The sequence below is a fragment of the Pelophylax lessonae genome (assembly GCF_965119305.1).
Source record: "Pelophylax lessonae genome assembly, chromosome: 10".
Classification (NCBI taxonomy): Eukaryota; Metazoa; Chordata; class Amphibia; order Anura; family Ranidae; genus Pelophylax; species Pelophylax lessonae.
Genome location: NC_138777.1, coordinates 141,178,698 through 141,206,325, shown reverse-complemented (window position 1 = coordinate 141,206,325; position 27,628 = coordinate 141,178,698). Strand labels below are relative to the sequence as shown.

Genomic DNA, 27,628 nt, shown 5'->3' with positions numbered 1-27,628 from the left:
ATTTATGCACTTAAGCACTTTTTAGTATGCACAGTGTTTTGCACATGTATTATTTCTATTGTCATTTATGAAATATATGCACGTTGACACTTTTTAGCTACACTCATAGGTGTCGCATATATCATATGTACTTCTGTGGAGAGTTAGTCCATAAGAGATTGGCACATATCACTGCATTTCCAGTTGGAATTTTTGCAGATTTACGGATGCACAATTTAGCAAACAGCGCAGTACTTTCAACATATTTTTTTTCATGATTTATGTGTTTTTCACATTTAAAGGGGCAGAAGTTTTTTAAGGATTTTTATTTAGTACTTTTTGGAGTTGGGTACTAGGCGCCTTCACCTAGTTTACTATGCAGAGAATGTTAATTGGAGCCTCACCATGGAAACCGACACCAGCTCCAGACTCCCGAACTTCCGAGTTTCTGAACACTGCATCCACATTCTCCTTCCACGTTTCCATTCACTTTAAACATGGCCACAAGAGCCAGGCCGACATTCAGGGAGCTGGTGGATGTTACAGACCTTGCCCTTGCTCCACCTTCCATTTGAGGATGTCCCACAGATGCTCAATAGGGTTTAGGTCTGGAGACATGCTTGGCCAGTCCATCACCTTTACCCTCAGCTTCTTTAGCAAGGCAGTGGTCGTCTTGGAGGTGTCTTTGGGGGTCGTTATCATGTTGTTAAACTGCCCTACCGCCCAGTCTCCGAAAGGAGGGGATCATGCTCTGCTTAAGTATGTCACAGTACATGTTAGCATTCATAGTTCTCTCAATGAACTGTAGCTCCCCAATGTCGGCAGCACTCATGCAGCTCCAGACCATGACACTCCCACCACCTTGCTTTATTGTAGACACTTGTCTTTGTACTCCTCACCTGGTTGCCTCCACACACGCTTGACACCATCTGAACCAAAAGAGTTTATCTTGGTCTCATCAGACCACAGGACATAGTTCCAGTAATCCATGTACTTAGTCTGCTTGTCTTCAGCAAACTGTTTGCGGGCCTTCTTGTGCATCATCTTTAGAAGAGGCTTTCTTCTGGGATAACAGCCATGCAGACAAATTTGATGCAGTGTGCGGTCTATGGTCTGAGCACTGACAGGCTGACTCCCCACCCCTTCAACTTCTGCAGCAATGCTGGCAGCACTCATACGTCTATTTCCCAAAGACAACCTCTGGATATGACACTGAGCATGTGCACTCAACTTCTTTGGTCGACCATTGCGAAGCCTGTTTTGAGTGGAACCTGTCCTGTTAAACCGCTGTATGGTGTCGGCCACCATCCTGCAGCTCAGTTTCAGGGTCTTGGCAGTCTTCTTATAGCATAGTTAGAGCAACAATTATGTTTTTCAGATCCTCAGAGAGTTCTTTGCCATGACAGCGGGGGGGGGGGGGGTGCTGATTGGGCCCAATTTGGACATTTTCACTTAGGGGTGTACTCACTTTTGTTGCCAGCAGTTTAGACATTAATGGCTGTGTGTTGAGTTATTTTGAGGGGACAGCAAATTTACACAGTTATACAAGCTGTACACTCACTATTTTACATTGTAGAAATGTTTAATTTCTTCAGTGTTGTTGCATGAAAAGATATAATAAAATATTTACAAAAATGTTAGGGGTGTACTCACTTTAGTGAGATTCTGTATATCTCTCCACTTTGCTCCACTCATCCAAAATGATGTCCCTTATAGGAAAGAGAAATTAAAACGCTTTCTCTAGAGGTGTTTAAAGAACTTCCTCTTGTTTTGCAGGGACTCTACAGGTTCTACTCATGTAAATGCCCTCTTCATTGCCTTGACCAAAGGCATAACAAGGGCAAAGGGATCTCGCTCTGCCTCATTGTCTGAGATCTTCATAGGTAAATAGCTTGGTTAGGACGGTTTCAGTTCTCCCGAGTAGGAGAACATGCCATAACGGCTTTTGGACTTTGTGTGAGCCTTGTACCCCACTTTTTAAGGGATTCTTGCACTACGTGCCTTACCAGAGATTCCATTTGCTGGAAATCACCATCCCCTTTTCCAACCTCCTGGACTTAGCATGGCTCACCCAGAGACTTACCCTCAGGGACCTAAGTCCTGCATCCCCTGCAGTCTCCTTCCTTGGAGCGGCTGACATGACAGTGGATGTGGTGCCTAAAGGAGGATTCAGAGCTTCTGCTATGAAGGCTGGACCTTCAGGGTAACCAATGATGACTAAATCTGGAAGAAGAATCTTGATGTAGTGACCTAATGAGGTCTTTATTATCTTGTGCCTTGCATTGTAAATCTGACCTAGGACTAAAAAACCTAAAAAGAAAACAAAATGGGGTAGAAAGAAAAGGGTTTAAAAACCTAAAAGGAGTGCCCAGGCAAGCAAGGAAAGGAAAGGGGTAAAAACACCCTCTCATACCTGCTACACAAGGGCTGGCCACAAGGGGGCGGGGGGGGGGGGGCAGTGATACATCAGTAATGTGGAAACTGCACAGACAGCCAACCTGCACAGGTGATAGTATTCTCAGGATCACACACACAGGCAGCATACAAGGTAGCAGAGCATATACCTGTGATGATTGCACACAGCATTTAGGGAAACTGTTGCAAGCTGCCCACAGAGAAATCTCAATATCAACAGTACTGACCGCTGATTAAATTTCTCCATTGTAGCGGCGCCACCACCCGCACAGCGCGCATGCGCTGAGTCCCTGGGCAGGAGTAACCCAGAGACACTAGGCTGGAAGAGAGCATGGCGGGTTGGGAAATGCGTTTCAGCCACCATAGGCTGGAAGACACTAGAGCCAGTGAAGAAAAACAGACAAACGCACACAACTGCTGACATGGAATATGCAAAATAAAAGTATACATCACCGAACATGGCATCCCCCACGACCATGCCTGGATCCAGAAGACACTGCTGCATGGCCCCAGGGCATTTATGGCCACCTGCTAATAGCTAGGCTCTTAGGCCGTACTGCCGGTTTACTTGCCAGTGGCCGAACTTAAGCTAATCATGGCACCGCATCCATCGCCCTTCTCCACCCCGCTAATAGCTGGAGATTGCTGTAGACTCCACACGTCTTCTGGGGCACAGCTTGCCAAACAACCAGGCCTCAATCGTGGACACTTTATCCAATGTACTTCAACCATTCTGGTCCTTAGGAGAAGGAGAGCAAAGATTTATAGGAGTGGGGTCCTATAGGGGTAGAGTGGAGGGGGGGGGGTTAACCTATACGTATGCTGCCATGGAGTCTGTCAGGAAAGATGATGTTGAGGCAGTGTTGGAGGAAGTTGCGGAAGCCTTTACCCCCTCTGACTGTCACTATATTGTAAAAGCTTCATGCAACATGCTTGCTAATATAGAAAAGCTCATTGCTGCTGTCCGCAAAAGCCTTGCCATTGTGCAGTTTGACTCTCCTATGTCTAGCCAGGCTTCTCAAGCTTCAACTTCAAAACCTACGTTCAGCCCTTCTTTTTTTTTAACTCTTTTTTATTGACAAAGATGCAAAAAAAAAAAAGACATTTTGCTACAACAACCAATGTGCATAACATGAGCATAAGGAAATACAAAATTTGGTAAACAAATACATAGTAAGTCCAAAATTGCAGATGTAAAGACTAGTTGACCAGTCCTGATAAAGAACTGTGACAAATTACCCTCTGACCAAGTAAAGTTAGATTGGATACCTAATAATTGTATGCATAGTACACAGGTACCTTCACACATTAACCTATATGTTAAGTACATGCAACAAACGCCTCATTAAAGCGGAGTTCCGGCCTCAAAAATGACTTTGGGCCATCTGCTTGCTGACATTAACCTGAATATAAATGGATAGTCCTGATTTTTTTTTTTTTTTTGTTTACTTTGTTTTTGAAGAAAGTATGCTTACCTTCCTTCTACTTCCTCCCTCTGCGGCCGCGGCCGCCCTGTAACTTTTTGCTTGCAAGGACTCCTGGGAGCTGAACGTCATCGCTCCCAGGAGTCAATGCGCCTGCATCGGCCCGCTCGCCAGTTCCAGTGCAGGCACGTCATTCCCTGCTAAACAGCTTCTGGGCATGCCCAGAAGCTGTGCAGGGATGACGGGCCTGCCCTGGAAGTGACGAGCGGGGCCGGTGCAGGGCATTCTGGGATGAAGAAGACACGGAAGAGGACACCGAAGAGGATGCCCTGACTTAAGCTGTCCACACCTGAGATGGCAGCGCTGGACAAGAAATTTTCAAGGCAAGTATTTCTTCTAAAAGGTAAGTGCAACCTGGGACAGTTCAGAGGCTATCAATTGTGGAATGCACTAGCCCTGACTGTCCCGGGGGTATTTTTTTCTAAAAAACTTTTCCGAAGCCGGAACTCCGCTTTATTTATTTATTTATTTTTACTTGCAAAAGTTTTTTATTTTCAAAGTAAGAACAAAATACAAACAAGATCAGGTATCAGAATCAAGGCATAGGGACCAAAAATTACACATCCAGCACCCCCTTGTGGCACAGCAGGGTAAAACAAATTCAAGTGCAGTACAGAAAAAGAACTGGATATCAAAAGAACAAATAATAAAAGAACAAACCTAGGGAGCCTGTGAACATGGTCAGCGTCCAAAGATTCCTGTCAGGAAAGGAATTGCCATTCAGCAACAATAGAACGCTGGAGGCAGATCAGGTGTGTCACCACGCCCATTTCCCCAGCCCTGGCCCTATATAAAGCACTCTCTGGCTGTGCTTCAGTGCTGGTTTATCATCAGCTCTAGTACCTGTGTCCTGTTTGTTTATCTGCGTTCCTGCTTTTGACCCGGCTTGCTCCTTGACCCATCTGCACTTCTCCTTGTTTGACCTCGGCTTGCCTGACGACTCTTTGCCTGAACCATACCTCTGCTGGATATTCTGTGTACCTACATCGGCCTGGATTCCACGGATTCTCTCCTTGTCTTACCCCTCTGTACCTCCATTTCCTCGGACTGATTCACTGTGTATGACCCTCGGCCTGGCATTAACCTTGTCTCTTTTCTCTGAGCATCTATAGATCTCCTGGAAGCGGTCCTAATCACCATCCATCCATCCATCCGGGATCCATCCGCATCCAGTGCTCCTTGGGACGTGTCATCTCCTGTTTCACCACCAGGGGTGATCCGCACCGAGCTGCAAGGGAAGCCCTCTCAGCACTTCGGCCTCCACCAAGGTAACTGACAATTCCCCTACATCAAACAAAACAGGTCATTAACCATGAGTGGAGTAACATCATTGCCCGCTGCGAACTGACTAGAGAGGCGTCCCGAGAGACAGCAATAACAAAGTATTTTGGGCACCCAGGTGCTGGGCAACGAAGATACCTGAGAAAGCGACAAAAATAACAAACCAAAAGAGATACAGAAAGGGAAAGCAAGAGAAGAGGAGGAAAAAAAGGAAGAAGGAAATAAAGATTTCAAGAGAAGAGAAAACGAAAGGAGAAGCCGGCGTGGTGGTTGAGAGGAGGTATGGAGAATGGGAAGGGGGGCCCCCACCCAGACGGGCAAAATAACCCGAGAGACCAGAAGGGGCCCCCCTCCCCCCCCAATGATTGCTGCTAGGGAGACGGAGGGGTGATAAACAGACACCAGGGCTCCCATATTGCATCAAAACCAGCCTGCTCATCCCGGAAAATACTAACTATCTTCTCCTGGGACATGATCCAGGAGATCTTTCTTTTGGCTGCCGCCACCGAGACCGATGGGGACTTCCACGCTCGTGCCAGGGTAAATTTCGCTCCCAACAACATAAAGTGTAACAGTTTCAAACTGTATTTTGGGCCTTTCACTAAGCAGGAACCTTGGGAATCGACAGCCCAGTAACCAATCTTAACGTTTGCTTCTATTAAAGACATGTTCTAAATACCTTTAAATGCCCTCCGGAAGACGGAGTTCCAGACACCCGGCTCCCACGACAGCTCGAGATCCCATTCCTACGAAAGTGGGTATTGGGGCTTCTCAGGCGAGTCGATCAATGCCCCATAGATCAGCGATATACCACCTCTCTGGACATGAGCCTGCGAGCACCAGGCTTCATAGGATGTGGCTCGGGGTTCAGCATCAGAACCTGCGACACTGGAGGACAGGAAATGTCTAATTTGGTGCAACCTAAATTTCTCTGCAAGTGGCATACCTAGTTTACTCACACAATGCGTGACTGACAAAGGGCCTTGGGTCGACAGGAAGTAACCTATCCTGAACAGCCCCTTATTAGTCCACCATTGGAAGGCTTTTATGTCCATGCCCGGTATGAAATCCGGATTGTTGAAAATATGTTTCAAGGGTTTATGTGCCGATCTGAGTGTAGGGAGCTTGTATAAGGTATCACAGAGTGCAATAGAGTGAGACAGGGTGGGTGCCAATATAGGAGGTCTCCGGCGAGGAGTAGAACAAACTAGGTAGTCTATGGTGTGATTGGGAATTGCTTGTCTTTCGATATCAACTCAGTCCGGTCTACCGCCCATCGCGTAGATGACCAAAAATTGCGCCAGTTGAGCCGCATGATAATATCTCCAAAGCAGGGGGACCCCAAAGCCCCCTTGTAATCTGCTTCTGACTAGTACCTTCCACGGAAGTCTGGGTCCCTTACCACCCCAAATAAACCGTGTAATGTTGGATTGAAGCTTTTGAAGTTTCGCCCTGGCTATTGTAATAGGCAGGGAACGGAATCCGGGGGAGAAGGTTCATCTTAATCGAATGAACTCTTCCCAGCCAGGAGATGTTCCATCTGCGCCACAGTTCCATGTCAGCGGAAAGTTTTTTGAAGAGAGGAGGGTAATTAGCCTGATACAGGGATGCAATGGAGGCAGTTAAATTGACCCCAAGATACGGGATAGAGGTGGAGGCCCAGTTAAACGGGAAATGGTCCTGGAGGTTAGTAATTAGAGCAGGAGGAAGACTAACGTTCAATGCTACATACTTGGAAAGATTGACCTGAAGACCCGAGGCCTTGCCAAACTCATCTAAAAGCCTGACAGGGTTAGGAGTAGTAATGAGCGGGTCCGAGAGGAAGAGGAGAAGGTCGTCCGCGAATAAAGCGCACTTATGTTCCCTACCTCCGCAGTCAATACCATGAACGTTGGAATTACTTCTAATCGCGATAGCCAGCGTTTCGATGGCAACCACGAAAAGAAGAGGTGACAGCGGGCACCCCTGTCTCGTGCCTCTAAAAATCGGAAAAGCTTCCGAGTAGTGGCCCTGCAGCTTTACCTGTGCCTTGGAAGTTGAGTAAAGGGCCGCGAGGATATTCAAAAAGGAGGGTCTGAAACCCCACCTTCCTAAGATATCAAACACGTACGGCCACTCCACAGTATCAAAGGCCTTCTGGAGGTCCAAGGAAAGGAGGAAGCCCTGTTGGGGCCTCCCACCATCCCAAGGCGCCCCCAAAAGGGAGATGATGTCCACAGCCCTGCCGATCTGATCTGGGCCCTGCCTACCCGGCATGAATACCACCTGGTCCTTGTGGACATAACGACCTATAAAATTCGCGAGCCTATTGGCCATAATTTTTGTCATAATTTTCAAATCATTGTCGATCAAAGAGATCGGTCTATAGTTCTTGACATCGGAGGTGTCCTTGCCAGGTTTCTGGATAACAGAGACGTAAGCCGTATTGGCGGAAGCCGCTTTATGTTTACCCTGTCGAAGGGAATTAAAAAAGCGGGCCATATGCGGGGCAAGCACCAAATTTCTTATAATAGCCAGAGGAAAATCCGTCAGGGCCGGCAGATCCCTTTTTCAAATGTTTAATCACATCCAAGATTTCAAGATCAGAAATAGGAGATTCCATAGTAGCCCTATGTGCCTTTGAAATGGTGGGGAGTGACAAGCCATCTAAAAAGGCTGTTCTGTCCTGATTGGATTGACCCTGTTTAGAAGTGTAAAGCTGGGAGTAGAACCTATGAAAAGCATTCATGATCTTTTGTGGGTTCTGAGTCAGGGTGCCATCCGGGGTTCTAATCTTGGGGAACGCAAAAGATCTAGGTCTGGGAGATAATTTGGCTGCCAGTCTAGGACCTATTTTGTCATTATGGTAGTAAAATTGAGCATTAGACCAACGCAGGCTTTTCTCAGCCCGGGTGGTAAGAGACTTGTTAAGGGCTAGATGACCCGCCTCCAGATGCCATTGGGAGGCCCCAGGGTAAGCTGCTTTCTATGCGCCCTTGATAAGTCCTGGAATTCCCGTTCAAGTCTAGTAACATCAATTTGGTTTTCCCGTTTTAGTTTAACCGCCAACTGGATAAGCTTCCCCCGCATGACTGCCTTGTGAGCAGCCCACAGGGTCTCAGGGGATACATCCCCCGAATCATTCAATTTAAAATATTCAGTAATATCTTTTTCCAGCATATTGCAGAGAGAAGGATTACTGAGTATGGATTCGTTCAGGCGCCACCTATATACCCCATCCCGTGTCTGTGAGGTCAAAAAAGTCAAAAGAACCATGGAATGGTCTGAAAGCAGGGAATCCTTAATAGATGCTTTGACGGCCAGGGGGACATCTACTGATGACAAAAAAATGTGATCAATCCTGGCAAATGTCCCATGTGGGGCAGAAAAATGTGTATATTCCCTGGAGGTGGGGTTCAGCTCCCGCCAGATATCTACTAGTCCTAGAGAGTGAAAATGTTTGGCAATAGTGAGGCCGCGTTTGGGCAGACATAAGTCACGAGTTCGTCTAGGGCTGGATTTGTCCAGCATTCTGTCAAAGGGCGTGTTCGAATCCCCCCCCCCCCCCCCACCACCATTAGTTTACCTACGAGGTACGGTGCAAGTTTAGCCCACATGGAGACAAAGAACTGGGTTTGTCCCTGGTTGGGGGCGTAGTAGGAGACAAAAGTGTACTGAGTTCCTTCTAAAGACCCGTATACCAAAATATATCTCCCTTCTGGATCTCTGACTTCGGAAGTGGGAGAAAATCCCATGTTTTTAGAGAAAAATATTCCAACTCCTCTGGTCTTAGTCCCTGCGTTGGCTAGGAAGAACTGAGGGTATTTGGAATGAATGAATTTGGGTGTGTAAGTCACAGGAAAGTGGGTTTCCTGAAGCAGGAGTATGTCCAGTTTTTGGGAATGGGCATGTTGAAAATATTTCCGTCTCTTGAGTTCAAGAGTTCAAGAGCTGAACTGGGAGAGTTCAGGCCCTGAGCATTGTGCGAGGCTATCTGAAGGGGCGCAAGGGCAGATTTACTTATGGCCATATGTCCAGAGAGGAGGAAGAGCGCAATGTGAATACCGACTCACCTGTAGACGTGAGCTCAAATGGGAGCCAGGGCACCAGAAACACCATCTTGACCGAACACCAACCTTCAGGATGAATAAGGGATTCCACTCCAACATCTAAGAAGAGAAAAGGAAGACATGAGGAAGCAGAACAGAAAGGAAGAAGAAGAGAAGGGAATGAGGAGGGCCATCCCAAAGGCCCCTGAAGCCGTAAGGCCAGGGGGGCCCCCTCAGCCCCAGGGTCTGGGACAGGCCTGCCTAGTCCCAGACAGTACATGGGAGTGCCTGTCCGCCTGAAATGCAGACAGACTTCTGACTCCGCACAGGGCAAAACGCTCTGGACGGGGTCAGAGGGAGGCGCAAAGCACGCGCCCCGGACCATACCAAACTCCAACCTTAATAAAACAATGAAAACATAGAAAAATAAGAAAAATGTAGTTAAACAATCGAGCAAAGCAGTCGACCCCTCCCCCCTGCCTATGAAAAAAGTGATGTGACATCCGGGTACAGAGGGGGATGCCCGTGAAAAGTGTCTCCCCCAGCAAACCTAGAGAGTCGAGGGGGGGCACCGGGTAAAGACCGAATCACCCCAGAGGGCGCGATCGCTGAGCTCACCCGGCCCCGGGGCCACCCATCAACCCTCCGCCATTGTGCGACAGCTAAGTTGGGAATGGGGGAGGGGGTAGCATCAAAAACTGAGTAGATGGCATGTCCATGTAAACCAAAAACAAAAAATAAAAACACACACCAAACCAGTAATCACAGGCTAAGGACCGAGGGGACCGAAGTCCCATGAGAGTGTTCGCATCACCCTCAAATCGGGAGATCCATAAAAGTAGATAAAAAGGACAAGGAGCTTAGTCCATGGAAGTTCAGGTGACATGCGAATCCTTGGACCTCTTGGAATTTTGCTTCTGCCAGGCAGGGGCTATGGGGCTAGCCGGAGATGGGCGCTTGGAGGGCCCCGCAGGAGTTTGGGGCAGCGCATGTGTTTGGTCCAGGGAGATGAGGCCCAAAAGTAGAAGGAGTTTCTCGCCGTCCTGTAAGCTGGAGAATCCGTGTGTCTTACCCTTGTAGGCAAAAGAAAGGCAAAAAGGGAACAACCACCAGTACTTGATTGCTTTTTGGGATAAAACATGAAGAAGCGGTTTAGGAGAGCGCCTTTTCTGGATCGTAAGAGGCGATAAGTCCGCAAAAATTTGCACCGGGTGTCCTTGTATCTCTATGCGATCTGAGTTTCTGGCAAGTCACATGACATCCTCCTTCACCTTATAAAAGTGTGGTTTCACCACAATGTCCCTGGGGAGATTATCTTTCCTGGGCGCTTGATGGGTCCTGTGGGCCCTATCCAGTTCCAGCCTGTGTTCCGGAATGTTAGGAATAAGGGAGGATAAAAGCTCCTGAACTGCAGCTGGGACATCTTGAACAGATTTGGGAAGTCCCCTGATACGAAAGTTGTAACGCCTGGAGCGATTTTCGAGGTCATCAATTTTAGAAATGGCTTCATCCAGTCGGGCTTGAAGGTCTTGAATACGGTCTGTGTTTTGGTTGGTCCTGGAGATCGTTTGATCCATTTTGGACTTCATGATCTCAATTCTGGCTCCCAAGTGTAAATCTGCTTGGATGGTGTGGGTAATTTGAGAGGCGGTTTGTGCCAGGCCATCAGACAGCATTTTGGAAAAAGCTGCCATCATGCTATTAAAATCCATGGAGGGGCCCGGAGGCGTTAGGCCTGAGAGTGTGGAAGTGGCCGGGCTGCCCTGTAGGCCTTGGGCTGGGGTATGCAGCATGTCCCCCATAGACCTTTCCAGGAGCGATTCTGTGGAGGCAGGCGACGGGGCAACCTGAGGGATGTTACTCACAGAACCAGTGGAGTGCGGATGGGGGGAGTGATATCCCCCTGCAGAGCTGTCCTCCATCCCATCAGATCCGGAATTGTGGTCCTCCAGCGCGGTCGGCGCCATTTTTGTTAGGCCCGAAGCCTCCTCTCCGAATCCCGGGGTGCGGGAGAGGTCCCTGCGGACCGAACCCAAGGCCATAGGGGGAACCGCTGATGTGTCCGGACTCGATCGAGGGGATTTAGGGCCGGCTGCGACGCTCACTGCTGTCTGGTTGGAGCGGGACGGTCTGGGGCAAGACAGAGACTCGGAGCTATGCGGCCATATCCGAGCATTCCGCGTATCCGGAACTCCGCTTTAAGTGGTGAGAGTGGAGGAACACCAGGCGTCCCACACCTTTTCATATTTATTAGGGCAACCCCTATGCTCAAAAATACATTTTTCATTAGTTAGTATCTGGTTCAGCATCTGAATCAATTGATGGAGGAGCAGATTGATTCCACTTAACTGCGATAACCTTTCGGACCAAAACAGTGTTTCCTTCAGCAATATTCTAGTATTTTTTGGCCATTGAGCCTCATCTAATATACCAAGCAGACATATCCGTGGTGTACATGGCACAGGAACAGAAAGAATTTTAGACAGTACATCTATCACCTGTCTCCAATATCTAGCTATAACAGGGCACAACCACATTACATGAACAAAATCCGTCCATGTTTTCCCACCATCCATGTGTTTAGCCTCCCTCTAAACTTTACGGCCCAGAATCGAGATCAATATTCACTCCCTTTCAAACAAGTTCAAAGGAGGCTACAAAGAGAGGCTTAAAGCAAGTGCTTTAAGTGCAGTACATGAGCCAAATGCGATTCTACCATGGCTGGAGTGACAGGCAGCAGCCAGTCAGTCAAATGGTGCAGTTGCCCTAGTAGGTTGTTGTAGTAGTACATATTAGGGAGTGCCATACCAGCTTCAACCTTGGGCCGTTGTAGTACAGAGAGTTGCAGCTTCCATCATTTGTTCACCCATGTAAATGAAGTGAACAGTGTTTCTCAAGTTTTGAAACCACCATCGGTTTATGAGAGGTCACATATAAGCATTTGGAGAGAAGAATCATCTTTATCAGATTAATTCTACCTGCCTGTCAGGACCCGGACTTAAACCTGGGACCTCCATTGTGTCTGGCAATGACTACTTACTGAGCCACCTGGAATGCTGGACAGCTCCCTGGACAAATACTTAAATGATCCTGTCGTGAATCCTTATTGCCTTGAACCCTTTGCTCCTCCCATAAACTTCCTGATTTAAGCCATGTCTCAGCACTTCCTGGTTGCCAGAATATTGTGCCTCCACCAGCCAATATCTCGCTTGTCTCTCCTGCTATTGTCTGTATGTTCTCTATCATCCGTTATCGACATTTGGCTTGTTCCTCGACTTTGCTTCTGCTTGATCCCTATCTGCTATACTGCTATTGGACCCTGGTTTGCTAACCTCCTTGTGGGGTGATCCTGAGGGCCGCGACCTGGTGCTAACACGCAGCAAAATCCATCTCCACCATCAGGAGAGGAGCTCTGGTGAACACTGGTTAGTACTTAGATTCCGTACCTCAGGTGAGCCTGCGTCATCTGCCTGGGTGACCTGCCTGTGTTCCTATCCTGCGGGTTCCTGTGTAAGCTTCAACTGCTATAGCTTCTGGTCTTCGAGCCCAACCCCTGATCGTGACAGAATATTTTGGCCCAAAACATGGAGGCCATTATAGCAAGTGTTGTGACTTCTCTCAGGCAGCAAATTGCTGAACTGCAAGAATTTGGTGTTACCTGCCAAGAAAAAGTTGCTAAACAAGAAGTTATATTGGAAAGACAACAGGAGGAGATTCATACTCTGCAGAGACTACTACTGGACCAAAGTGATACTAGCACACATATGCCTCAGCCTCTACCATCTACGTTTAATGGGGACCGCCATCATTATAGAGGTTTCCTAAATCAGTGTAGTTTATATTTCCAAATGCACCCTGCTACTTTTCCTTCTTAGAAAAGGAAGGTAACCTTTATTCTCAAACTTCTGACTGGAGAAGCTCTAGCTTGGGCCTCCCCATATATTGAACAGGACAGTGCCACTTTAAATAATCTGCAGACCTTTTTGAAACAATGAATCAAGTTTTTGATGATCCCAACCGCTGTGCTACTGCCGAAGCAAAGCTGCATAGTCTGAGGCAGGGTAAACACTCTGTCGCTGAGTACACAGCAGAACTCAGATGTTGGGTCGCAGATACCACTTGGAACCCATGTAGAATACAGAAATATATAACAGATGCTGGACCAGCACTTTTAAACCCATAGTGTAAGGGGAGAATTATAAAAACAAATGTAAACAATAGATGTAAAAACAGGTATAGAGAATCAAAAAATATTAATAAAAAACACAAAAATGATACATGTTTCAGGTGTATATAGATACAAAGTCCATGGAGTAGAGTCTATGTAGAGATGGGTAGCTGCTGTCTCTATCAGAGTTAGGAGGGGACCTTGTGCATGGTAGACAAATAAAAAAGAGAGAACAGAGCAGCGCCACCTGAGTGTAGTATTAAAACAATCCTTTATTCGCATAAAATGTAATGCACTCACATGAGTGATAGGAAAGCAGGCTTTACAGCAAATCATCCAATCCACTGCAGGGGAGGCAGGAGAGGTGTAGACAGCCCTGGGGGCACACATGCCCTGAACGCTAGCACCGCCCCGCTTCCGCTGGATGTGATGAGGGAGAAGTTGTGACGCCAACAGGACACCAGGAAGTGTCAGAAGCCACTGACACAGCCAGGACCCAGGGCTGTCTACACCTCTCCTGCCTCCCCTGCAGTGGATCGGATGACTTGCTGTAAAGCCTGCTTTCCTATCACTCATGTGAGTGCATTACCTTTTATGCCAATAAAGGATTGTTTTAATACTACACTCAGGTGGCGCTGCTCTGTTCTCTCTTTTTTATTTGTACTACTTTGAACCCTGCTGCGTCAAGAGCCAGTTCCGCCGAGGGCTTTCTGAACAGGTAAAGGATGAGCTTGCTAGAGTTGAGACTCCTAATGATCTTGATGTCTTCATCCAGTTATGTATCAAAATTAATCAGAGACTTACAGAAAGGAGGAAGGACAGGCTGGGCATGTTTGCAAGTAAGAGTGGCATGCGTTTCTCTCTGCTACTCCATTTGTTCAGCAAGATTTCAAAGTTTCTCCGGATTCCAGCACTCCTGAGCCAATGCAGGTAGATGCAATTAATCGATCCATTTCCATTCAAGAGAAAGAAAGAAGTTCTGAGAACATATGTCTTTAATGTGGAGATTCTGGTCATTACGCAGTTAACTGTCCTAACAAAGTGAGAAGAACAATTGCATCGGTTGATGTAATCATGCCTTAACAAATAAGCTCCATTAGCCAGTCTATCTCCCCATTGGTCCAGGAAGAAAATAAAGTAAATTCCTCTCTACTGGGTGTGTTCCTGCTATGAGCCTCTATAGGGTGTGCCGCATCCCAAATAGCATATATTAGCAAAAAATTCCCCTAGGGGTGGGACTTTGTAGGCACAGTTTTGTAAAGAACAGATCATGAATATATGAATGAATTTATTTATTAAAAACACAAAATGAATAGAAAGAAGTACAACAGTAATTGTAAATGCATTAAAAGCAAGCAATGCAAGCAACAGTGTGTGTGTGTTGGAAAAAACCTCAGCCAACAGGACCAGATAATCCGACGCGTTTCGAGGTTTTTATGACCTCTTCGTCAGGGATGATACTGACATCCTATCTGTAAGTGTTGAAAAAGACATATATAATGTATATCATTTTAACAAGTAGCATTTGCACATGAAGTGTCATATGTAAAGGATTCACAAATGGTTTTACACTTACATGGTTGGTTTTCACATAGACATAGAGCTTGCAGGTTTAAAAACAGGAAAAAGACTACGACCCAAGCATTGCCGTGTGTTCAATGGTAAGATTTTTCTCCTTTAATTGTATATATCATACACGGGATGGAAAAAGGGACTGGTGACCACAATGCCTCCTGGTTCAGGGCAGCTGGAGTCCAATTGTTGCTTAGCGGGATGGGCCGAGCATGAACATGCCCAAGCTGCAGAAAGCCAAACAGAGGAAAATATAGATTCGATGGAATATATGGGGGATAATATTGTAAAAATATAATATATGGCAAAAAATAAGAATAGATTGCCAGAGGGACAAAGACGCCATACACCTCTATGTCCAGTATCCTGTGAGATTGATTATGTTTGTATAGTATTAATTTGATTATCAAAAAAACATAATTGTTGAAAGAAAAATGTGCAAACAAATCTATCAATGTAATTGAGGCTAGATACACACAAGTACATCAGAGTTCAAGGCTAATTAGACAGCAAAGCTAATTAGACAGCAATGGCATCCCACAGGAATTTGGAGAGGTTGTATGATGTGCAAAGAGAGGGAATTATTTCCCAGCATAGTGCCCCATATAAGAGGAAAAAAGGACAAAGGGGAATTTTCTCTATTACCTTTTGACTCCTTAGGGATCAAAGTGCTGCATGGACTCCTTCTCCCAGCGGTGGATGGCACAAATGACCCACGCTGGGAGCCGGTTAAAGTAGTGTCCATGCAGCTGATCCCAATTAGGCAATCAACAGCGAAGCCCTACCGCCAGCTGAGGGCTCCCTGGGCGGTGCCTGCCTGAGCACGTCCACAGCGCCCGACGCATCCGGATGTGCGTTATGGCGCCGGATGTGGGCGTGGTCGGCAGAGCGCTGCCCATCGACACGGAAGTGATGTCAGCGCGTCGCGCTTGATGCGCGACCGCCGACATGCCGGGAATACAGCTGACACTACAAGGTGTCAGCAGTGTATGCTGATGTATGCCCGGATAGGGGGGCGTGGCGTGCCGGGTTGCACTGAACAGGAGGGGGCAAAGGCAACAGTTCGACTTGAATTATAAAGGATATGTTGAAAACCATTTATTAAAACTAAGCCTACACATTTTGACATAGGGGCTCGAACTAAAAAGAAAGCAAGCCACTAGACATGATGTAGGCATCTTTGGAAAATAGAGATTAAGATATCTAATGTGAATATAAACACACGGCTGTAATGGGCGGAGTTGTTTCCTGTTTTTTTACATAAGGACAAAAAATGGGTGAACATTACTGTATATGAGAGGTAAAATAAGACAATATTGCAGACAGACTATAGAACATGATCAGACAGGGAGATGAAAGATTATACATCAGGCCTGAAATTGTTGAATTCAATATGCAAAAATTGCGTAAGGAAACCAATATAACTACAACGGAGGGTAAGGGAAAAAGATATTGTCTCATTTCTCCATGCCACCTGAGCTGAATCCTTCCAGAAAAGGCTTGAACGAGATTGCCTCATTCAAACCGGGAGGCTCAGTCGCTTTGAGAGAATAGATCCATCTAAGCTCCAGCTGCAGGAGACGTTTATTCCAATCTCCGCCTCTGGAGCCAGGATGGATACGATCTAACACCAGAAATTTGATTATTGGAAACCTGCCCGAATGCACTAGAGCAACATGACGCCCCAATGGTAGTTCGGGGTCACATGTTTGCATGCTCCTAACATGCTCATATATACGCCTCCAAAATTCCAATTTGGTCTTCCCAACATAAAAGCAGTTGCAATCGCAGAGCAGGAGGTAAACCACTCCATTGGTACGGCAATTTCTGGTGTTAGATCGTATCCATCCTGACTCCAGAGGCGGAGATTGGAATAAACGTCTCCTGCAGCTGGAGCTTAGATGGATCTATTCTCTCAAAGCGACTGAGCCTCCCGGTTTGAACGAGGCAATCTCGTTCAAGCCTTTTCTGGAAGGATTCAGCTCAGGTGGCATGGAGAAATGAGACGATATCTTTTTCCCTTACCCTCCGTTGTAGTTATATTGGTTTCCTTACGCAATTTTTGCATATTGAATTCAACAATTTCAGGCCTGATGTATAATCTTTCATCTCCCTGTGTGATCATGTTCTATAGTCTGTTTGCAATATTGTCTTATTTTGCCTCTCATATACAGTAATGTTCACCCATTTTTTGTCCTTATGTAAAAAAACAGGAAACAACTCCGCCCATTACAGCCGTGTGTTTATATTCACATTAGATATCTTAATCTCTATTTTCCAAAGATGCCTACATCATGTCTAGTGGCTTGCTTTCTTTTTAGTTCGAGCCCCTATGTCAAAATGTGTAGGCTTAGTTTTAATAAATGGTTTTCAACATATCCTTTATAATTCAAGTCGAACTGTTGCCTTTGCCCCCTCCTGTTCAGTGCAACCCGGCACGGCAAGCGGGGCTGTCCTTCGACACGCCCCCCTATCCGGGCATACATCAGCATACACTGCTGACACCTTGTAGTGTCAGCTGTATTCCCGGCATGTCGGCGATCGCGCATCAAGCGCAACGCGCTGACATCACTTCCGTGTCGGTGGGCAGCGCTCTGCCGACCACGCCCACATCCGGCGCCATAACGCACATCCGGATGCGTCGGGCGCTGTGGACGTGCTCAGGCAGGCACCGCCCAGGGAGCCCTCAGCTGGCGGTAGGGCTTCGCTGTTGATTGCCTAATTGGGATCAGCTGCATGGACACTACTTTAACCGGCTCCCAGCGTGGGTCATTTGTGCCATCCACCGCTGGGAGAAGGAGTCCATGCAGCACTTTGATCCCTAAGGAGTCAAAAGGTAATAGAGAAAATTCCCCTTTGTCCTTTTTTCCTCTTATATGGGGCACTATGCTGGGAAATAATTCCCTCTCTTTGCACATCATACAACCTCTCCAAATTCCTGTGGGATGCCATTGCTGTCTAATTAGCCTTGAACTCTGATGTACTTGTGTGTATCTAGCCTCAATTACATTGATTGATTTGTTTGCACATTTTTCTTTCAACAATTATGTTTTTTTGATAATCAAATTAATACTATACAAACATAATCAATCTCACAGGATACTGGACATAGAGGTGTATGGCGTCTTTGTCCCTCTGGCAATCTATTCTTATTTTTGCCATATATTATATTTTTACAATATTATCCCCCACATATTCCATCAAATCTATATTTTCCTCTGTTTGGCTTTCTGCAGCTTGGGCATGTTCATGCTCGGCCCATCCCGCTAAGCAACAATTGGACTCCAGCTGCCCTGAACCAGGAGGCATTGTGGTCACCAGTCCCTTTTTCCATCCCGTGTATGATATATACAATTAAAGGAGAAAAATCTTACCATTGAACACACGGCAATGCTTGGGTCGTAGTCTTTTTCCTGTTTTTAAACCTGCAAGCTCTATGTCTATGTGAAAACCAACCATGTAAGTGTAAAACCATTTGTGAATCCTTTACATATGACACTTCATGTGCAAATGCTACTTGTTAAAATGATATACATTATATATGTCTTTTTCAACACTTACAGATAGGATGTCAGTATCATCCCTGACGAAGAGGTCATAAAAACCTCGAAACGCGTCGGATTATCTGGTCCTGTTGGCTGAGTTTTTTTCCATCACACACACACTGTTGCTTGCATTGCTTGCTTTTAATGCATTTACAATTACTGTTGTACTTCTTTCTATTCATTTTGTGTTTTTAATAAATAAATTCATTCATATATTCATGATCTGTTCTTTACAAACCCGTGCCTACAAAGTCCCACCCCTAGGGGAATTTTTTAAATTCCTCACTACCTCATTCCTTTTATCATCCCTATTAAACTCATCTCTGAGGGTGTTGAGATTCCTTGCCCTGCTATGCTGGACTCTTCTGCAGTGGGGGAATTTATGGTTATAGACTTTGCCAGAAACAATAATATACAAACAAGAAATAAATCTGCCCCTATCTATATGGATACGGTGGATGGTTCACCCTTAACTTCAGGACCTATTACCCATGAAACAGTCCCTCTGGATCTCCAATTTGAGGCTGACCATCGTGAGACCATCAGTTTTCAGTTAATTACGTCACCTAAATTTCCTGTCATCTTGGGCATTCCTTGGTTCTCCACCCATAATCCCTCAATCAATTGGGAAGCACGGGTTATAAATTTTACTTCCCCCCATTGCAAGGAATACTGTAGAGAGCCTTGTCAAACTAGTTCTCCACCGATCAAGGAGTCACAGTTGGATGTGGTTAGCACACAGTCTTTGAGTTTAGGGATGTCTGTGATAAGAAGAATGCTGACCAGTTACCTCCAGATTGCCCTATTGAGCTGCTACCAGGGGCAGAAATACCTTTTGGCCGCCTATTCAATCTGTCAGAACGTGAATTAAAGGTGCTTAGGGAGTGGCTTGATGAAAATTTGTAGAAGGGGTTTATTAGACACTCAACATCTCCTGCTGGAGGAGCCCTGTTCTTTGTTGAAAAAGACTCCACCTTGCATCCATGCATTGATTACAGGCACATGAATAAAATTACTGTTAAAAACCGTTATCCTCTCCCGTTGATCTCTGAAATGTTGGAAAGACTTCGCTCTGCCAACATTTTTACAAAGCTTGACTTACGGGGGGCATATAACCTTGTTCGTATTCCTCAAGGAGATGAATGGAAAACCACCTTTAGAACCAGATACGGACATTTCGATTCATTGCTTATGCCTTTTGGTCTTTGTAATGCCCCTGCAACTTTTCAACACTTCATCAACAATGTTTTTCGAGATCTGTTGGACCAGTTTGTAGTTGCTTATTTGGATTACATCCTATTTTTTTCCGATAACCTAGAGGAGCATCTCAAGCATGTTTGCACTTTCCTTGATAGATTAAGGCAGAATCGACTTTATATCAAATTGTAGAAATGTGAGTTTGGACAAACCCAGATGCAGTTTCTGGGGTATATTATTTCTCCATAAGATAATATAGTGCAGCGCAATCCTAAAAATATAGCAACCACCAATATGATGATAATATTCAAACATAAATGAGATTATAAATAAACATATAAATATAGTCCAAAAATGCGGAGCCAGAAAAAAGTGGAGGATAAAGTTGTTTGATGCAGATGATGAAAATAAGAGCCCAAAACAGACTGGTGAACAAATTCAATAGAGTATGCCTTCTTAGTGCTCAAAAATTCCCACCACCAGGCATTTTCTGCCTCTCACCTTATGGCATAGACCCTGCAGGGTCAAACAGCATTATATCATCCACTCTCAGGGAACACAGCTTCCAAAAGAATCGCTACACAAGGCCTGCAAGATCCCTCATCAAGATGTCACAGCTGGTCAGATATAACAATTCCAGAAAAGCCTCCAGCGATATGCAAAGAAATCAGATAGAGATCCTTCGATCAAAGTACCTTCGATGTTTTGTTAGTTATCTTCAGGATGACTGGGTGGACTATCTTCCTATGGCGGAATTTTCTTATAACAATTTTAGACATCGCTCAACCTCTCAAAGCCCGTTTTTCTTAAATAATGGGTATGATCCAGTTTTTATTCCTGATCTCCCTATCTCAACTCCAATTCCTGCTATAGCCAACAGATTTACTATGCTGCAAGAGATTCGGGAGAAATTGATTGAGACTTTGAGGGAGGCTCAGGAATGTTACTAGATGGCTGCTGATAGACATCGCAGATCGCTTCCTACCTTCCAGGTGGGTGACAAAGTTTGGTTATCAACCAACAATTTGAAGGTCCATGTTCCATCTGCAAAGTTGCAACAAAAATCTGTGGGACCTTTGCAGATTTCTGCTCAGATCAACCCAGTCACTTTCCGTTTAAAACTTCCTGACAGTATGAAAATTCACCCAATTTTTCACATATATCGCTACTCAAACCATTTAAGGAAAATCCCTTTTCTGGAAGAATTCTTCAACCTCCTCCACCTGTTGACGTACAGGGTGAAGAGGAATTTGCGGTGGAGATAATTCTTGACTCCAGGATCTTTAGGAACAAATTACAGTATCTGGTTCAATGGGAAGGATATGGTCCAGAAGAAAATTCTTGGGAGTCTGAAGAAAATGTTCATGCCCCTAGATTGACAAGGGAATTCCACCTGAGGTTTCCTCTTAAACCTGGTCCTAAGACATTCAGTGGATGTCCTGGGAGGAGGGGAGTACTGTCAGGTCCCGTACTTGAACCTGGGACCTCCACTGTGTCTGGCAATGACTCTACTTACTGAGCCACCTGGAATTCTGGACAGCTCCCTTGACAAATCCTTGAACGATCCAGCCGTGAATCTTAATTGCCTTGAACCTTGAAATCTTTGCTCCTCTCCTGAGCTTCCTGATTTAAGCCATGTCTCTGCACTTCTTGGTTGCCAGAATATTGTGTCTTCACCAGCCAATATCTCGCTTGTCTCTCCTGCTGCCGTCCGTATCTTCGCTATCATCCGTTTTTGACATTTGGCTTGTTCCTCGACTTCGCTTCTGCTTAATCCCAACCTGCAACTTCTCGTTACCAACCTTGGCTATTCCTTGACTACGCTTCTGGTTAATCCCTATCTGCTATTCTGCTACTGGACCCTGGCTTGCTCACCTCCTGGTGGGGTGATCCTGAGGGCCGTGACCTGGTGCTAACATGCAGCAAAATCCATCTCCACCATCGGGAGCTGTGGTGAACACCATTTAGTACTTAGATTCCGCACCTCAGGTGAGCCTGCGTCATCTGCCTGGGTGACCGACTTGTGTTCCTATCCTGCAGGTTCCCGTGCAAGCTTCCACTGCTATAACTACTGGTCTTGGAGCCGACCCCTGATCGTGACACTGCCACTGACAAAGGGAGTTTAGTCCAAATGTTAAGCTTAAGTTTAATCATTTGAAGTAGAGAGTACAAACTGATATTTAAGGCTTCCGCTTGTAATAGCGTAAAAAAATACCCCTAAATATTTAAATGAGGAGAACACTTTGAGAGGACTAACATCTGCACTTCGGTAGTAAGCTTGGGGATAAAGAGGCATCAGAGCTGATTTCTGACAATTAATTTTAAGGCCAGAGTAGGCTCCATAATTGTCAATGATCTTCATGACTGCTGGCAATGATGCAGATGCATCTTGCAAATATAAAATAAGGTCATCTGCATATAAAGCCTATTATGTCAGACCTGTCACTCAGGGTGATACCTGTAATTAGAGTAGACTGTCGAAATTGTAGCACCATTGTCTCAATTGCCACAGCAAATAACAAAGGGGTGTAGTGGTATAGACGTTGACCGTAAACCATTGACCAATATTTGGGACATGAGGTTTTCATAAAGAATGGTGACCCATTTGTGAAATTTCAGTGCAGCCAACAGGAAAAGCCATTCTATTGAGTCAAAGGCTTTGGCTGTGTCCAACGACGCCAGCACCCTAGACTCGGGTAGATATTCTCTATGTTGTACAATCATCTGCATCCTTCGAATATTAATAGACATGGACTGTCCAGGCATAAAGCTAGTTTTGTCCTGTTGGATAATACTAAGGATTGCTGAATTAAGATTGGCCAATATTTTGCCAATATTTTAACAAGAATGTTATATTAAGTAAAGAAATTGGACAATAAGAAGCACAATCTGGCCTGCACAGTGCCCAAGGTTATAATGTTACACAATGAAAACCTGTGGCCTTGTGTAAGAAAAAAGCAGGTTCGATCTATCTATTCTTATCACTGTCCAGTAGGGGTGTCCTGAGGTAATTCTAGCCTTCTATCTGGGATGATTGGCTGTATAGTATCCCTACCGATATGATGAGATCTTTTCTGTGGGAAAATAACTGAAACAGTCATAAGGTAAGGTGGCCGTGGGAAGTATTTTCCTGGTGCGGAGGATTTTGAGGAGCTCAGTGCCTCCTGATTTGAACTGTGCTACCTTGCTTGGCAGAGGGCCTGCAGTGTCAAGCACCCAAGGGAGTGGTGTCCCAGGGGTGCCAGAATAGCAGTATGGGTTTGGGACCACATTGTGTGAAAGTGCACTAGGCCACCTCATGGGCTAGGCCTAGCCAATGTGCACACACACACACACACACATTGAAACTTTTTTTTATTCTTTTATTTATTCACCTCTCACGCTTTGTCACTTCAATTTATATAGGTGCCTTTTTTCTTTTACCTACAGATGGTAGGTTGTTGGTCTTTGGGCCTATCCAGAAGTCTAATGGGAAATTGAGTGGCCATTAAGTTCCTTCCTCTCTTGCCTTGGAAGGGTCTCTTTTCAGGAAAGCTTCCCACCCAGTACTCATTGTGCTTTGACTGATCATGAGGAACAGGGTCTGCCAAGCCTTTTTACTAGGTGGACTTCAGTATGCCTTGCTCCTGTCAGGAGTCTTGTGTCCCAGGAGGCCTGGGAGCAGTCCTTTCTCTTTAGGAGGGGACCAGAGATCTATCCTAGTGACATGTTTTGTGCATGTGTTCACATACTTTTTTGGTTCATCTTGGTGTTTTATTTTTGCGCCGTGCACCCCTTGTTCGAAAAAAAAAAAAAAAAAAAGCTGTATGCACGTCTAACATTGCACAGCGTGGTATTTCTCTGACACTTTAGGGTCCATGTAGTGCTTACAGGCTAAACTGGTGTCATGCATGATATGATGGTTCAGGAAATAAGTTACCCCCATTTGAAATTATCTAATCTATCCATTTTTGTCTGAAATGTCTCAGGGAATATTTTGCATTTTTGCCACTAGTTGGCGCTGAAGATTCTTGGAAACGTATTAGGCAAATTACAATAAAAATGGGTTGAACCTGTGTGAAAGATTGAGACATTGTCACAGTAAATCGTTTTTATACATAGACCCCCAAGTGTTAGTCTCCATCACTAGCATTTATTTAAAAATTGAAGTAAAGTCAAAATCTAATTAACACTAAACCTGCTCTCAGCCACATTCTAAGCCTAATCTATACAGCACTGTAAAGCAAAAATCGCTATACTTATCTGTTTTGCAGCTGCTCAAGTCTGGTTCCAGCATCAGCTGTCTGCGGTGGCTTGAGTGTGCAGGAGAGGCAGCCAACAACGGAAGCCCCACAGAAAGTCTATGGGTGAGGTCACTTCCCAGGCATTTCACAGCCATTATAGGTTTTCTCCTGCATACAGCAGCCGCTGCTGGAGATCTGCAGAACATGTACGTACAATGATTTTTGCTTTACAGGGCTAGATAGATTAGGCTTAGAATGTGGCTGAGAGTAGGTTCAGAGTTAGTTACTTCCACTTTAGCATACTATTTTACTCTGAAAATTTGATTTATATAATTATGAAATGTATACTATTTTCTTGAAATGCATACCATGCCTGAAGTTATTCTTCTGTTATGTATATACAGTATCTGCTTTTGCATATGCCCAACAGTGCACTGAAAGATTAAGAAGTGTATTCCTTTGAGTCCCATGTTGTATGTTTTATGATTGCTTTATTTTCCATTCATAGAAAAGACTACTTGCCCCAAGTCACTCCAAAGATGATCCTCCTAGAATGGTGCAGAAAGGAAAAGCTTCCTCAACCTGTATATCAGACTGTAAGTTTTTCATTAACTTTCAATTAAACACTATTCCTCATTTTAGGATAGTGGGCAGGGACATTCTAATCCTTCCTTTCTTTATCGTACATCACACAGAGCTGGTAATAATTACTATTTGGGTTATATGCTACCTTCAGGTGAATGGACACTGGCAACCAATAGACAGGAAGTTCCTCCTATATAACCCCTCCCATACAGGAAGAACATCCGTTTTTTCACCGGTGTCTTGAAGGTTGGTGATCATGGCTGTTAAAGCTCTCCAAAATGTTTTATTGTCCCAGAAAAAGGGGCGATCTATCGGATCCATTCAAAAGGCTAAGCGCTAAAAGGATGGTACCCGAGCCTCTGTAACCGAAGATCCGAGGTTTAGCCTGTAATGTAGTCCTTCGGGCGCTGGACCCTGGGTAATGGAACCCTGGTTAAAAATCTTACCCAAGGTGATTCCAGCAGGGTGCTCTACAGGTCCAAGGCAGTGGCCTCCTACAGCTGGAGGACCCGGTCCTTGAAGGTCTTTGACGGTGCCCGCCATGACGGGTGAAGTTTGAATCCTATTGCAGGATTCTGCGGCGGGACTGGTAAGAATTTTTTTTTTTTTTAAAAGGAATAAGCACAAGAAATCTCTTTAGCTGCAGTACTGCATTTCCGCCACTAGATGGTGCTGTTCAGCAGGTTTGTTTGGCTGTATTGCAGATCTCAATCAGCTTACCATGTGCTAAAGCCGATGCTTGGTAATAATGTCACAGGCAGCATGAGGTTCTTTCCAAACTGAACGCTGCATGCAGAAGGGCTCAGGTTCCCTGGTTGGATGGTCAGGTGATCAGGGGAAGCGGTGCAGGTCTGATAATATCTGTTTGGGCATATATGTGAATCAGTACATGGCAAAGAAAACGGTGGTTGTTTTGTGGTAGCTGTTAATCTGGATCACAATTTTCTACCGTGGTGTAAACTGTTTTTGATTCTGGGTCTTGTTTATATTTTAAAGCAATGTCTTCCAGAAGGAAAAGTGGGGGTGCAGCAGGGAAAGGGTTAAGTGCCCCCGTACCAGGATTATTTTCTCCTAGTACGGTTTCCACTGCATTTTCTTCCCCAGAAAGACCTGAACCTACTGGCCAATCCAAGCCTTTATGTCTATCAGGTATTGTTGCTACCTTTGGTGCTTCTGTTTCTCCCTATATTACTAGGATGACTTAGCATCTGCCCTGGCTAGCCTAGAAGGTAAGTAGCAGGGATGATTTCTTCTGTTACTCAGGGTGGGAAGAAAAAGGAATAGATCCCCTTCCCATGCACCTGGGCCCAGCAAAGAGGTAAGGCCTATAGCCTTAGATCCTGCGGAGGGGGGCTTCTGGCCTAGAACTTGATTGGGCAGGAGAAGATAATGAAGAGGTAGCCATTGGTGACTTAGAATCACAAGTGGATCATGTTTCCTCTTCAGAGGATTCTGATCCTGAGGAACCATTTACAGCATCTCACTTGCAAAGATTGCTGACTCAATCCCTCATTGAAATGGTATGGATTGGTTTTATATTGCCTCCTTCAGAAAGATCCTCTTGTTCCTCGTTAGGCTTTTTGCATCCTCGACAGACTGTTCAAGCCTTTTCTTTCCACTCCCTGCTGCAGCAGTTGGTGTATGAAAAGGATCCAGCAGAAAAAAAATTTGGAGTCCTTGTTTAAAGCTCCTTTGCTGTTGCTGGCTCTGCTGGTCAACCAGCTATTTTTAGCTAGAAGTATGTCAGTCCTTGAAGGGCCGTTTCAAGAGGCTAACAAAAGATTTGCCTATTCAGAGTGAATATGCAGATGATTTAGCAGAGATATCTTGCGCTTTATTGTTTTCAATTGATGCTCTTAAGGATTCTATCCAAAGTATCCTGGGTACCCCTCCTCTCTGTTCATGTGCGCAGAGTCCTGTGGCTAAAAAATTGATCGGCAGAAATGCCTTGTAAAGAATTGCTGACAGCTTTCCCCTTTCATGGAGAACAGCTTTTTGGTGAAGATCTAGATAAATATATCCAAAAGATCTCAGGGGGAGGTGCATTATTGACTGTTAAGAGAAGGAATAAATACCCGTCTTTTAAGGCTCAGAGTGTCACTGTCCCTACCAGTGCAGCATCTTCAAATCAGTTTCGACAGCCTCAGGAAAACCCAAGGGCAAAAGAAGCTCTGGGTCCAAAAGCCTGGTAAAACAGGTTCCAAGTCTGCCTTATGAAAGGGCGCCCCCACTCGCTCGAGTGGGGGGGAAGTCTTTTACAGTTTTCAAAAACATGGGAAGGAATGGTTCAAGACAGATGGGTCTTGTCCACTATAGCTCGGGGCTACATGATATAGTTTCGAGTGTTTCCTCCCTATCGATTTCTGGACTCAAGTATTCCTACTTGCCCAGAAAAAAGGAGGCCCTTGTTCCAGGTCTTAGAATACCTATGGATCCAGGGTGTGATTGTGGAGGTTCCAGTCAGCGGAAGATTCACTTGCTTACATAAGCACATATCTACTTGCTTGCAAAATTTTTGCTTGCATAAATGCATGCTGGCTTCCATAAACACCTGCATGCTTTCATAAGATGCTTGCTTGTATAAGACGCATAAACTTTGGCTTGCGTAAACGCATGCTTGCTTCCATAAACGCAAGATAGGGCAAGGTGAGACCCATTCTGGATCTCAAGGCCCTGAATTAATTTCTGACCGTATAGTTTTTTCGCATGGAATCAATCCGTTTGTTGGTAGAGAATCATTCAAGCTCAGGTCTGACACAATATGTGTTCCCTACAATCCAGTTCTTAGAGAGTCTGGATTGGATTATCAACAGAGAAAGTCGTCCCTAAGGCCTGTTCAGGTCCTACAATATCTAGGTTTAGGCCTAGACACTGCTCAGGCAAAGTTTCTTGCCATCAGAGAACGTTCTAGCTCTAAGGAAGCTAGTCCGGTTCGTAAGAGGGAAGAAGTTTCCCTCCATCCTGCTGGGTATGAGGTTACTGGGCAAAATTGTGTCCTCCTTCGAGGCGATTCCTTATGCGCAGTTCCACTCTAGACTGTTTCAGAACAGTATTCTTTCAGCTTGGAACAAGTAGGTTCAAGCGTTGGATTGCCCGATGTTCCTTTCCCCAAGGTAATGCAGGATCTGATCTAAAGGCTGGTTCCCACCAA

General features: G+C 45.3%; 1 protein-coding gene across 5 annotated transcripts in view; it reads left to right on the top strand.

Moving 5' to 3' along the window:
* DUS2 (dihydrouridine synthase 2) overlaps window positions 1–27,628 on the top strand; it is a 1,337,959-nt gene that overhangs the window by 1,233,927 nt on the left and 76,404 nt on the right. For all 5 annotated transcript variants that reach the window (XM_082270346.1, XM_082270343.1, XM_082270344.1 and 2 more), the window contains one exon: window positions 24,401–24,488. In XM_082270346.1, coding sequence (XP_082126472.1) covers window positions 24,401–24,488 — 88 coding nt within the window. The remainder of the gene's footprint in view (window positions 1–24,400; window positions 24,489–27,628) is intronic.